Source organism: Ambystoma mexicanum, chromosome 4q, assembly GCF_040938575.1.
Source record: "Ambystoma mexicanum isolate Mex_15411 chromosome 4q, UKY_AmexF1_1, whole genome shotgun sequence".
NCBI lineage: Eukaryota > Metazoa > Chordata > Amphibia > Caudata > Ambystomatidae > Ambystoma > Ambystoma mexicanum.
In genome coordinates, this window is record NC_090928.1 from 40160179 (window position 1) to 40175017 (window position 14839).

A 14839-nucleotide genomic window follows, 5' to 3' on the forward strand; every position below is an offset into this window, starting at 1 on the left:
ACAGAACGTCCCTCCTGTGCATCGGTACCACAATGATGTGCAGCCACTTCTTCTTCATCCCCTTCATCATCACCAGGTGGTTGCAGTTCAATGTCAGGGTGCAAGGCCATGTTGCGTCAGAGACACATGCCGCCAGATTATCGTTGGCCACATGCACATGTCCCTTGATGTGTGCACGTCATTTTAATGACCTCAATGTGTCCTGTGCCATGGAATAATGGTGTGGGTTGCATCTTCAAGATGATACACAGTGTGTTCTGCCGTCTTGTTGCTCATGCATTGTGTATGCATACAGCTGTGTCCGTGTCCATTTAGTGATGTGTAGCGTTCTGTAGGATTTTCTGATGGAGAGCGTTGGAAGTAGGCGCTGCATTGTTAGGCATGGTGACATGCAGCATTCCTGTGGTTGATCCGGGATATTGGGCACTACAATGTGTGATGATCTTGCTGGCGTCGCCTACCATCTGCACTTTGTTGGAGTGGTATAGCCTGCGAATGCAGTAAACCACCTCCATGGCATGCGGGGCTACCAACTCCACGTGGGTGCAGTCAAGGGCACCTATACGATTTGGCATGCCTGCCAGTGCATGGAGGCCACTTTTTGTTTCAAGAATCTCCTCGGAAGTCTGTGGCAGGGATATCTATTCCGTTGTGTGCTTGAGGAGGGCATCCAGCACTTGCTTCAGGATGCCAGTGAATAAGGGTGGTGATATGCCATGCATGTGCCCCACTGTGTGCTGGTAGGTGGCTGTGGAAAGGAAGTGGAGCACCGACACTACCTTCAGTAGAGGGGGGGTGGCGGTGGGTATTTCAATGAGGCTGACAATCGTGTATCATGTCCACGATGGTGTTGATAGTGTCCCGGTCCAGACGGCACAGGGTGTGTTTCTGCTCCGGGGTTGGGTTGAAAGGACTGGCTCTGATGTTTGGGATTGGGGGCTGGATGTGTGGTTAAACTGGCTGCCCTGGTGGGGCATGACTCCATTACCTCCACCTGTGCTGATGGTGTGCACCTGTGGCAGTTGGGAACACTGCACATGTCATTTTACGGTTGGTCAGTGATGCCGGTATTTACGGCATGCCGGTATCCACTTTTAGTGCCTTCATGATGCCGGTATTTGCATGTCCGCTTGACTTGTGATGTCCTCTAGTTTACGGCATGCCGCTATTGCTGGTATGATGGGCAGCGTTGTTTACAGTGCCGCTAATAGCGGTTTGGCTGGTCGGAATAGCCCGGAGCGGTAAGTGATGCCGGTAATGGTTTATCGGCATCGTCTTTCCCTTACCTCCAACCTCGGACATACTCAATATGTAGAAAGAAAGATGGCCAAGAAAGGTGAGGTCACAACTAGATTCTCCCCTCTCCTTCCGGTCAAATTCATCCCAGGAATTCCCGTCACGGCTGAAAAAATCTTGCACCAATGGACAGAAAAACTACAGTTACACACTATGAACGACCTCTTCCCAGAAGGTACGTTCCTGTCCCTACAGCAAGCTCAAAATTTGAGATGCGACAACGCCCTAGATACCTCATTTATTTCAGGCTGCGACACTCGCTACAAGCTGTTATCCCGAGCTTTCCGCAACAACCACCTGTATGGTCACTCCTGCATAATATGATACAACCCCAAGGAGACGGATGCTTAGTATCAAATATCTACAGACCCCTCCTAACCAAGCAGAAACTACCTTGTTCAAGCGCGAAAAGAAGATGGGAGAAGGGGAGTGGAATTATATACTGAACCTCACTCAAAAAGTGGCAATTAATACGATATTTAAGCAGATTCACTTTAACTACCTCCATCAAACATACCACACCCCAGCGAAACTCCATGCCCAAAGAGATACGATACAAGCAGAATGTGGCAGATGCGGAGCCCCGGAGGTGGACTTTCTCCACCTGGTGTGGTCCTGCCCACCAGTGGCCGCATTTTGGGGCGGCGTGCTGGAAAAAACATTGGCAATAATCGGAACGAACCTGGTTACCGACCCAAAATTAACAATGCTAGGTATGACACAAAATATGCCTGGCACATTGAAAAAACTGACAAGCCTGCTACTGGTTTTAGCACGGAGGAGAGTCGCGTGCAACTGGGGCAGAGGTCCACCATCGAGTCTGCAACGCTGGCTAAAAGACATCACATAATGTCAAGATGTAGAAACCAACTTTATCAGGACGTTACCACTCCACACATGCCCTCCAGACATCTAGTTCCTGTTTATAGCCTATTTGCTCTCAACTACAGATGTCTTGGACCCACAGCAACCGTCCTCAGCACAGAGTGTGTGTTCCACTGCGACATGCACTGTCAAGGACCCAGTACGATGGGTGGCGAGGAGGGCAGGGGTATGGGGGCTTTCGAAAAGGCTGGTGCATGGCCGCATTGTTTGTTTTGTTTGAAAATTCCAATAAAGAAAGTTTTTTTTAAAAAAAATGTTCCTTCAAATTAAGGAGTAATGACTTACGAGTAATGTTCTTTCTATGGATTCTTCTCCCGCAGATACCTCATCAGATGGATATTCCATTTAGTGTCTGCTCAGAAAACATTTCGACAGGGGGGCAAAGTGCACCTTGACTCGCCCATAGATCCATCTTGATTCGATGCAGCCGTTGGCGACTCCAGGCGTGATGTTAGTCGTCATGCATATACCATGTCACTACACACCCATGCCTCAGTTCCCCATCCTTTTTTTCCCCAAGCTCTGCTAGTGCGGAGGAAGATCACAGAATCGACTGAAAGCAGACACAACTCTCTTTAAAACAAAAATGTAACATGAATCCTTTTTATTACATTTTTTTGGATGAGGACTGCAAGAAGGACACACACACATAACTAGGGCTCAATGAGAGATCACTCATTTCCTCTTCTCCCAAGAGAAGGTCCGGCATCAAAGAATATAGACACTTTCAAGTGGGGTTGAATGGGAGGGTGATGAGGAATCTACAGGAGAGGAATCCATAAAAAGAACATTACCGGTAAGTAATTTCTCCTGCAGATTCCTCATCAGATAGATTCCCAAAGCAGTGTACAGTCTGGGGGTGGGCTGAAAGTTCCTAAACCAGGAAGCTCTGTAGTACCGCTCTTCCAAAAAGAGAATCATTACCACACAACACATCCAAACAGTAATGCTTGGTGAAGGTGTGCAAAGATTACCATGTCGCCGCCCGGCATATCTCTCTAACTGGCATGCCCCTCTGGAATGCTGAAGAAGCAGCCACATCCCTAGTGGAGTGAGCCCTGATGCCCGGCGAAGCTCTTTTCCTGCATGCTGGTAGCACTTTGCTATATATATTGTAATCCACCTAGATTTGGTCTGTTTAGAAACAGCCAGACCTTTCCTTGTCAGGGAAAAAGCTACAAACAACTGCTCAGCCCTCCTGAAATTCACTATCCTTGCGACATAGAAATTAAGAGCCCTCTTAGGGTCCAACCTGTGCAACCTCTCCTTTTCCTTGGAAGGAAGGGGAGGAGGGTAGAGCACAGGCAAGTCTCTGCCTTGGTAGATGTTGAACTCTGAAACGACATTAGGCAAGAATCACAGCTGCATCTTCAGTAATTCCCTCTCCTTAAAGAAGCAGAGAAATTGAGGCTTACATGACAAAGCCTCCCCATCATAGTGTCTCTGTTGGCCCATCAAGTGATATCATTGGCCACCAACCTCAACACCTGAGAACATCCTTCAGGGTGCCAAAATACTGGGACCACTGGCCCCTCAGTAGCCACTGCAGAGATCGTATGCGCAACATGGCCTCTAGCACTAGAAACATGCAGGAAGTCATGAGGCCTAAGAGGCAGAGGAAGGAGGCTGCAGGCAAGCTGGTGTGGCTCTGGAATAGCTTGACCATCTGTCGCACACTTGTGATACTCTCCACAGGGGGAAAAGCCTTACCCTCCTGAGTGTTTAGGACTGCTCTAATGAAATGGAGCCTTTGAGTTGGTGTTTTGTGTGACTTCTGCAGGTTTACAGAGAAGATCAGCCTGTGCAGAAGCGAATATGTGCTTTTGAGGTGAGACAAAACCTGCTCTGATGACCTTCCCCGGAACAAGCAGTCATCTAGGTAAGGGAACACATGAACGACGGATCTCCGGAGATGCGTTACCACTATTGCCATCAGCTTGGTGAAAACCCACGGAGCAGAGGTCAACCCAAAGGGGAGCACCTTGAATTGGTAGTGCTGGTGCCCTATGAGGAATCAGAGGTATCTTCTGTGCCTCTGATGGATGGGCAAGTGGAAATATGCATCCTACAGATCTAACAACACAAGCCAGTCCTAAGACTGCTTAGCCGGGAGGATTTCTCCTAGCGTCGCCATTTTTAACTTGTCCTTCACCAGGAAATTGTTCAAGGCCCTGAGGTCCCAAATGGGACACAGCCCTCTCACTTTCTTCAGTACCAAGAAATACCGGTAATACCAACCCAGCCCTCACTGTTTGGGAGCTAACTCTTCCATAGCACCCTTCAAACAGGCCACGTAGTTCTTCCTGGAACTCCTGGTCTGGTTTTATAATAGAGCAGGGGTGTTCTGTCTGGGCGTCTTCGCAAGTAGGGTAGACAGTACCCCCATTGGACAAGCTGCAATGCCCAGGTGTCGGAGGTTGTTTCCCGCAATTGTGGCATGTGCTCTCCAATCGTTCCTCCAAACGGAGAAACATGAGGGGAGAACTCAAAGCAGCTTTGCAGCTGATGTCTTCTGGGCCCGAGAGACCACCCTACCCATTCCGGAGCACAGGAAAAGCCTCTGCCTTTGCCTGGATTGTAGGGGCTGCGCCTTTCTCCTAAATGGGATGAATCACTGAAAGCCTCTTCCCCAAGAGGAAAAACTAAAGGATGCCTTTGTTGGCTGCTGAACAGCAAGGCCGAGTGACTTTGAATTTTATAGGACTCCTCGGCCGGAGGGCCGAACAGAGGCTCGCCATCAAAGGAAATGTCGAGCCACTTGGATTGTAGATTGGGGCGAGGGACCCTGAACTCTGCAGGTAGACCTGCCTGCACATCACCATAGCTGATCCCTTAGCCCTGCCCAGACAATACGCAATGTACAGGCCCAGTTTCAAGCTTTGGCACGCTACCTCCTTGACATCTTCTGCTAAGCTCACAGACCCTTCCTGCATTTCCCCTTCCGGGATGTGTTCTGCTGCTTCCTGAATTGTCCTCCGAAGGCCATGAGCATATTTGGCAAAGGCACGCAAACCATTCACTGCCATGAGAGCCATGCTACTAAAAGAAAAGACCTTCTTAGTTAAGGCATACTATTTCTTCGACTCTCTGTCAGTTGGTAAATTGGAGGTCGATGTGGATGGCCTAGTATTCAATGTGGCTGGCTGGACAACTAAACCCTCAGGCGTAGGCTAAATTGACAAGTATATGGGATCTCCCTTTGCAGGTTTGTATTTTTTTGTCAACTCTGAGGCCACTAGAGGTGTGGAGCGGGGTCATTGTCAAACACATTGAAAGGCATTGCTCACTCTGTGGGTGGACCTCTGTCCAGAATATCCATGAGCTTGTAAGCCGACAGCGGTTTTACAGAGCCACCCAAGCCAAAGGCATCAACCGCTCTCTCCACCATCTTTTGATAATGGGCATTCACATGGTCATAAGGTTGGGCCTGTTGTGTGTCCAGGTCAGAGGAGGTGTATAAGCCACTGGCATCGCATAAATCCACAGCCAAGTCGATGAGGTCAGCCAAACCAGTGAAAAAGTCATCGCCGCCTGATCCTCCTAGCACTAGCTAAAAATTCAGAGCCTGGTCCCCATCATCTCAAAAATTGGAGGCCATTGTGTCATAGAACAATATTCTCGACTCAGGGATTTATGAATTCGCATACCAGTGCCGATTGCGGCTTTGATTGCATGGCCAACTTCACACATACACAGCATGCCATACATTCATGACAGGAAAAAATAAAAGAAAAGCTTAATCCAGGAGAAGGTAAGTTGGAGGATAGACCTGTACACCAACCCCAGAATGAGACAATTGTGTAGACTATTGTACAGAGTGTGGAACACTCCAGAAAAACGCGAAATACAGAATATAATCATGATAAAACTAATAACCATCTCAACCTTGAAAATATGGTATGTGTCATTGTAATGCCTTGTTACATATGTATCATTGTAAGTTCTCAGAGCCAGATGAAATCTCCCAATCAACCAGCGATGGCGTGAGCTCAAATGGTAGATTAAGTTGAGACTATATTATACATTGCCTGCTGAGTCCCACATTTGTGGTACACCTCTCTGACCTGAGGCTCATTTAGTGACCTGTCGATCCCCATGGAGCTATGCTTATGAATTTTTGTGTGCCCATAATATCTTGGTTCTGGGAAAGTGGAGAGTCAGGCCTGAAACAGACCCACATGTGGAGTCATGTCCCCATTGGTATTGCCCACATGTGGACCAACTATTAAGATCTCTGCCACTTTGGTTTCTGCTGAATACCTAGAGAACCTAGTGCAGAGAGCATTTTAGTGAACTCGGTAATGAGAAGTTCTCTGGTGCTTGTCAGAAAGAACTTGTGGTTTCTCCTGGAAGAAAAGGCACTTATACAATTCAGAGAAGACTGGCTGTTAATTCGGAAGAGAAAGTGTTTGCCCTGTCCTTTTCCCATCCCTGTTCCTCTTCCATCCCTCCTGTCATGCTCCTCAGTGTGGAATCAGGAAATGCAATCAATGTGGAGCCCTCCCAATCCATATTTTCGAAGCCGGTTGACAAGAGATAGCGGAAGTAGGAGTCTGACTGCAGGTAATGAAGACCCGTTCATTTATGGTATTGCTTATCTTATCATTCTTACAGACATGTTTGTGAAATAGAGGATTATATATTTATTTAGTTAGTTTTAATCGTTATATTGAGCAAACCTAACCCCCTAAGTATAGGTGTGCAGAACAATACAAATGGGGGGAGGGCTGACAAATCAGACAGCAGTTTTCAATCTAGGTTGTGAACAAAAAGGTTTTCAGTTCTTTAAAAAACAGAGATGCAGAAGGGATTAGCCGGAGTAAGACAGGCAATTAATTCCACTAACATGGAAGAGAAACAGATAATGCCTGCCGTGAAGTAAGGGATTGTCTCATTTTAGGAATTAGGAGACAGAGAACATCTTTACTAGGAGTATCTCAGGATCCTGCAGAGATGATCAACTGACTATTCAGTTATGGGGGATGACGAAGCACAGCAGTCTTGTGGGCGATACATGCAAGCTTAAAATGTGACGCTTGCTTCCAGAGGGAACAAGTGCAGCTCTGCAAAGACTGAGGTGTTGTGGTCAAACTTCCCTTCATCCAAGACAAGTTGTGATGTAGAATACAAAACTCACCTGAGAACATGGAGGGCATTTTTGGAGACTCTCATGTAGATGGTGCTACATGTTCAAAACTAAGTTTAAGGTACGTCAGGTTTAATTTTCCTAGAAAGTACAAGTTGATAACTGACTGTCAAAACTTTTTTTCTCAATCTGATGTTTTAGGGTGTGTTAGGAATCCTCAACAAAAGCAGTAAACCACGTTTTAATAACAATTTATTAGTGTGGAAGAGAATACATTCAGTTTTACTCAAGGTTAAATTTAACATTGGCTGATGCCATTTAAGTCTCAATGTTGGACAAGCAGATCTTTAGATCAAAAATGTCAGTTGCTGGGGACATGCAGAGACATATCATCTGCTTAATGGTGGGTGGCAATGTTGTACTTAGAAACCATTACTCCCAAAGGTTTTAACATAAAGTTGAATAAAGTGGGGTACAGGACGGGGCCTTGAGAAACTCTGCATAAGACTCAGACTGATGATGGCCTATTTGTGCGAACTTTGACACACTGTGACTTTGAGGACAAGTAGGAATTAAACAATTGTAATGCTATACCATGAAGCCCCATTAGGTTGTGCAACATTTAGAGCAAAAGCTTGTGATTAACAGTGTCAAATGCTGCTGAAAGGTCAAGTAATACCAGTAAACAAGCATTTCCAACATCCCATTTCTTTAGTATATTATCAAGTAGCAGAAGTGTAGCCATTTCAGTAATATGGAAATGTGAAAACCAGATTGATATGGGCAAGGTAAATGATGTAGACTTATTTCATAGCTTAGCTGTTTATAACTATTATTTTAAGAAGTTTACACAGAAAGGGAAGCCTAGTGATTAGCCTAAGGTTGGAGTAATCATCAAAGTAAAATCAAATAAGGGCTTCTTAAGTGTGTAATAAAACCGGCTTTCAAATAATGAAAAATACCTTGGATTAGGGAGGAATAAATGAGCTTCAGAAGAGCAGACTGAGATGAAAATGTAACTCCTTCCAGAGCTAGCAGGAATTAAGTCAGCTGAATATTTGAACAGAACATGTTTTATAGAATTCAAAATAGAGGATAAATCCTGTAGTGATGGATGTTGAAAAGCATCCCAAGCTGATAATGCACGAGAGATAAAAGAATATATCAGTTGCAGATGTTTTTTTTCCAGATGTTCGTTATGGACCGGGTACATTTTAGAGACAAATAAAATAGTTAATGTCATTTTATTTGTCTAAAGACCGAGACAGAGCAGTCTTTACAACAGGATGCAAACAATGACACACCGTTGTGAAAAAATGAAGTGAATCTGATCTCACTTTTAAAATAATAGTAGTGGAAATATTTTTTTTTTAGCAATTGCAAACATCTTTTTCTGGGATTGATGAGCTAAACAAAACTGTTTAAGAGAGTTTTCTGTTTGCTATTTTTGTCATTGTTTTTCAAGATTGCAAAACAGCCTTTTATTTACAGACAATTTGGAGTACACCATACATTTTTGTTGGTTTTATGATGTTGTTTCCATGTTGAGGGGCATATATTAACAGAGATAGGGATGGCATTATCAAAAGTGCTTTGGGTCCGTTCAGTTGTATGATTCCTCACTAGGGATGGGGGTGTACAAATCGTTCCCTTAAGAGTCTCACATGTGTTGTGGGCAGAATCTGTTCGGTTGGTGGAATGGAAGAGTCCATGTCCATAAAATTGGCCTGTGATGAGCCACTGTGATTGTCCCCGTCTATGTGACTAGGATCAAGGTAGGGAGGCCCTCTCCATACCGTCTTTGGGACCAACATCCACTGGTTCCCAGGCCCCTAAAACACCAACTTGATGGTCCCCAGGAACAGCCAGGGGACTTCATCAAAGCACATAGGGCAAACAGAATGGGAATTCATAGGCAACATCATTTTCTCAGAATAATGGCAAACACATTATGAGTTGAATAATTTAGGTACCAAAATGTTAGACATCAGATAAGCATGAACAGGCTCATATATCCTACCCATTGTTAGGTCTAATTGTACCACCAGAGATTTTAAAGTACTTTGCTCATACCTTTGCACTGCGTTCCCACGTGCGTGTTTGAGGTAGGTATGTTGATAGCCATGAAACATAAATGGTTTTACTTACTCCTTCTCTCCACATGTGTGGTTATGGTGACAGTAACAATCAAATGGGAGCGAGAAGAATGGGCATGCACAAGTGTTGGGTGTCTTGCTCGAAGCTGTACCCCCTTCTTTACAAGGTGCAGGACATCCCCTGCATTTTGAACAGTCCTAAAATGAAATGAAAAGTCTATCAGTTGTACAATTTGTGTTAACGCAGTATACTGAATCTCCACCATCTTTGACAAGAATCGATTCTAACGCTTTGTATGAACTCAAAAACCTACTGCAATAGGAAAAGGTGGCGTTGAACCAAATACTGTTGCAGAAGGCACCTCAAGGTCTGACCAGTTTTGCGTTCATCTTATAAACAGATAAGTTAGACACAATGAACGGAACAATGCACACACTAAATACTAATGCAAACCCATTTTTCCTAGCAATCAGTTTGCTTTAGAAACATATGCCCAGTCACCCAAAGAGTAGACAGTCTCACGCTTACTTTGCTTTCTTACCTACATAACTGTCATAAGGTAAGGGTATCAAAATGATATGTTTGTTATTTTTCAACAACATACATAGATCCATATTTGCTGTGAGCTTGAATAGGAACGATGTGTCTTTTCAATTCATGTATTTTGCCATATGCATTTAACCACAACACCTACATTACACGTCATTTTGTATGGATTGCTATGTATAACGAAAGACTGGTATTGATGTTATATGTGGGGTTTAGATGTGGATTGGCAGCAGGTTTAGCCCGGATGTATGTCTTGTCAACCCCTGAACTTGATGGCATCCATTGTTGACTATTGGACCGTCTCTTTCAGTGAGTACGTTTGAAAGTAAGCTGATTAGAGCAGGCTGAGGCACTGGGTGCAGAATGAAGGTGGTGGGGCGAGGCTAGAATCAAGGAGGTTATTTGTTGGTAATTCAGGAGAGCCATTAACAATTTTAGAGAGTCAGGAGCACTGTGAAACCAGTGTTTCGCAGGGATTCCAGAAAAATAACACAGACTCTTGGGATAGTGGTTAGCTTGGTGAGGATAGTCGTTCCGGAGTAGGATCAGGAGGTCTAGAAGACACTAACATTTAACAGTCTATAAGTATAGCTGTAGTGGCCTGGAGGGCCTCACAGTTTTAGAGGTAATGTACACTCACAGTCCGAATATAAAGAGCTGGGAAAAACATTAGATGGGAGGTTCCAGTAGCTAGTTCGGCTTCCAGTATTGTTGTGTGTCCCAACAATAACTTCAAGGTTTAATCTGGGCCTAATGATGTTGCATCATTTGCCACATAGTGGCTGAGGGGTTCCAGTGGTCATTTGGGTGACCAGGACAACCGGGGAGTCCCACTTGACTCAATACTGGCTTGTTAGCAATGAAGTGGATCACTCTTCAAGCCAGCCTAACTTGCTTTACTTTCAATGACCCAATGGAGACTCAGTACTTTAATAGCCACCACTGTGGCAAAGATAGCTTTTGGTGCTCGAGCTTGGAGCGTGGATCCCAGGTGGCAACAGTATTGTAAATGAAGCAAGGTGCTTGTTACATTTTTTCAGTAAATTGGGAATTCAAATCCCCCCCCCCCGAATTAGCACATGTAATCAAAGATAGCAAGTGAGCACTAAATGATGTACAGGGCTTTCAGGGGGCGGGGGAGAGAGGGACACATCTAAATAAGACTTTCTTTTCAATAATAGATTGAAATGGGTCAGTTTTACAATTCAATATTTGAGAAAACTAGGAATAAATCCATTCAAATTACAAACGGTTCTCTAGGTTTACACATGAAAACATTGAATAGATACCTGGTACACAGGAGCATTTTACAACATTTTTTGACGCCTGTACCCTCAAAATATTCCATCATTGCAATAGTAAATCAGTTTCATGATTCTGCACCCACAATATATGTTAATGTTAATGTTAAAGGTATTTGTACTGCGCACTATCACCAACGGAATTGGTCCCCAGGTGGATATGCAAACAAGAAGGTGCGGGCAGAGGGTGTGGTTAGTCAGGTGGAGAGGGAGTAGGAAAGTGAGAGGGTGATGTCCTGTTGGCAGCTTCAATTTGGTTTTCACTGTGCGCCGAGTTTGGGTGCGAATATCAGATCGATGTCAGACCTTAGCTGCTGTTGGTGTGGCTTATGTCAATCAACTTGTTGCAATGTAGTGATGTGCATGTGGATTGCTCTGTGAGAGGGTGATTGTGTGGATTTGTGGGTGAGAGAAGTATGCAGAAGTTTGAGCTTTTGGGTTAGTGGGTTATTTACAAATCCTGGTTCCCTTCCTATCTATTCCTCATCAGTGATCCATTACTGCCTGTGTTTACTCTACAGGACAATATATTATTGACATATCATGCTTCCGCTTCCATCCGGATCCCTCCCTGCTTGCTCTGTGGTATGATTCTAGCTTTTTTCTTTCACTTGCCTGTTTTTACATTGTAGGCTAAGAGATTATATTTGGTTATGGGTGAGAAAAGTATGCAGTGGTTTGAGCTACTGGGTTAGTGAGCTATTTACAACCCCTGGTTCCCTTCCTGTCTATTCCTTGTCAGAGATCTATTGCTGCCTGTATTTACTATGCAGGCCACAATAGTATTGACATATCATCCTTCCCCTTCCATCCTGATCCCTCCCTGCTCGGTCTTTGGCATTATTATAGCTTTCTATCTTTCAATTGACTGTGTTTACTTTGTAATCCAAGATATGTTGACATATCATCCTTCCCCTTCCATCCTGATCTGTCCCTGATTGTTCTTTGATATGATTCTAGCTTTCTATCTTTCAATTGTTAGGATATGCCATACATTGGTCTTCCCTTACTTGATTACATGGGCGGTAGCTTTGGGAGACAGGGGGATCAGTATCGTCTCTCAGCTTCGTTTAGCTGTGTAAGTGCCCCCTAGGCATTTTTCCTAGTTATTGGGTTTCTGAAGAGGAGGTGATCTCTTGTGTTATGCATGTTCTTTGGTAGATCGTTCCAGGTTTTTGGGGCAAGATGCAAAAAAGGGGATCCTCTGGAGGTTCTTCTGTTGTAAGGTTTTGGTTCCAAACGGATGTCGCTGCTGAATCTAAGTGGCCTTGTTGGGCGGCGTACGTTTAATTTTCCTCTTAGGCACTCTGCGCCTTGGCCGTGGACTGCTCTGTGCATTATGCACATTGATTTGAACTTGATTCACTGTTTTATTGGTAGCCAGTGTAGCGTCTTCAGTGCTGGTGTGATGGGTTCTCTTCTAGGTAATTTGAGGAGCAGTCTAGATGGCTCATTTTGTATGGGTTGGATTTTTTAGGAGTTGTTCTGGCATGCCCATATATAGGCTATTGGTGTAGTCTACGCTGGACATGACAAGAGCGATGACAGTGAGTGTTTTGTTAGCAAATGCCAGGAATGGTAGGATCCTTTTTACTGCTCGCAGGCGAATGAAGCATTTCTTGATTAGAGCATTTACTTGTGCCTCTAGGGTGAGTTTGTTGTCCATCAAGATTCCCAGGTTTTTTTACAATCGCCGATGGAGCTGGGGTTGGGACAGGTTATGTTGGCCAGAGGTTGTAGGGGTTGTCTTCTACATTTTTTGTGAAGATCACAATTTCTGTTTTGCCTGGGTTGAGTTTGAGTCAGTTCGAGTTCATCCAGTTGTAGATTTCACAGAGGCAGTTCTCCAATGTTGTGTTTTTTTCTTGTGCGTTTTGTATTTTGTAGACTATTTTTGTGTCGTCAGTGTAGTTGTATCTGGTTAGGCCGTGTCTTTTAATGATCCTGATTAGTTGAGACAGGTAGATGTTGAATAATAGTGGGGAGAAGGAAGATCCTTATGTTACGCCTCACAAGGACTCTCTTGGGCTGGATTTGAAAGGTTTGATCCATATGGTTTCTGTTCTGTTTGTTAGGAAGGATTTGATCCATAGAAAGGCGTGATTCCAATTCCTTCCAATCTCATGAGGATGTTGTGGTTAACTGTGCCGATAAGTATCAGTGAAGCAGTCTGGTCCGAGTCTGTGTTTGTCTTTAGATCATCCCATAGCGAGAGAAGTGCTGTTTCCTTTCCTCTCATCGGTCTAAAGTCTAATGGTGCCTGGTCCAGTAGGCGGTGCTCTTCTATGAAATCCTGGGCAATTTTATATATGTAAGTTTCCAGCAGTTTAGCAGGATAAGGTATATTGGAGATAGGACTGTAGTTGGAGAGGTCCTCCACATTTCCTGATGTGTCTTTGAGCAGCGGTTTGATGTATGCTGATTTGAAGGATTGTGGTACTTTCCCTGTTGAGATTGATTGGTTGAAGATTTTTCTGTAGTATTTCATGGGTGTTCTTTGTGAGAGGATTAATTTGTATACGTCTGGGGCAGGGATCTGGGTGGGACCCCGTTTTGTTGCTTTTGTTTACCAGTTTGACGCATGTCTCCACTGGTATTTGGGGGAAGCTTTGAATTGGTTTGGGCGTTCCTCATAGGGATGGGTGGGTTACATAATATTGTCACATGGTCTGCTTTGTATGGTCTGTTGGACGGTCTTGATTTTGTTTTTGACATGGTCACCAAGATCATTGCATAGTTTCGCTGATGGTATCGGAGTATTGTTGCAAGACCATTGCATAGTTTCTACGATGGTATTAGAGTATTGTTGCAGCCAGGTGTTTTTTTAAATTTCATTTATGATTTTAAAGATTTCTTTCTGGGTATTTGGTGCTTTGAAGATTATGTTGCTTTTTGTATTTCCATTTTGTATGAGAGGATATGTTGTTGCAGTTTGAATTTCTTTCTGCAGTCGTATTTGATCCTCCATTCTAGTTTAAGTTTTCGATTTTTCCTTTTCATGGCCTGAGTCGTGAGGTAAACCATTTTGCCGTTGCTCTTTTGCGCGATGGGGTAAACGGTTTTTCTTTGGCGATCTCTTCTATTGTTGTCGTGAATCAGTTGTGAAGTAAGTCAGCTTCGTCCATAGTTGTTGCTTGCGGTTTGCTAATTTTCAGTAGTTCACTTAAGTTGACATTTTTGACAGTTGTCCAGTTTCTTTTCATGATGAACAGTGGCTTGTCCTGTTGTTTGATTATTGGTGTGGGTAGTGTGATTACGAAGGGAATGATGAGGTGGTCGCTCCAGAGGATTTTAATTGGTGGCGCTGTGGTAATGAGTTTTTTTGTTAGCGAAGATTGCATATTTTTCTCTAGCAAGGTTTGTTCTGTTGATTTTATTATTTGGTGGGGTTTGTTCTGTGTTCATGGCGGCATCAATTGGCAGCGGATGAGATTCTGTGTCTATATTAGTTGTTCCATGTTCCTGCACTCATTGTCGGCGTTCCATTCTGCGTCGGGGCATTTTGGGTCTTCCGTGGTAAGAGTTGGTTTGGGTATTGAGTTTATGGGGGCAGTTACCCACCTGCTCTGCCTTGTGCTAGGATAATGTTGAGTTTCTCCTCTTGTGTTGCGATTCCTGGGTGCTC

General features: G+C 44.2%; 1 protein-coding gene across 3 annotated transcripts in view; it reads right to left on the bottom strand.

Annotated features, from left to right (window-relative positions):
• KIF25 (kinesin family member 25) overlaps nucleotides 1-14839 on the bottom strand; it is a 1016252-nt gene that overhangs the window by 161180 nt on the left and 840233 nt on the right. For all 3 annotated transcript variants that reach the window (XM_069607411.1, XM_069607412.1, XM_069607410.1), the window contains one exon: nucleotides 9416-9561. In XM_069607411.1, coding sequence (XP_069463512.1) covers nucleotides 9416-9561 — 146 coding nt within the window. The remainder of the gene's footprint in view (nucleotides 1-9415; nucleotides 9562-14839) is intronic.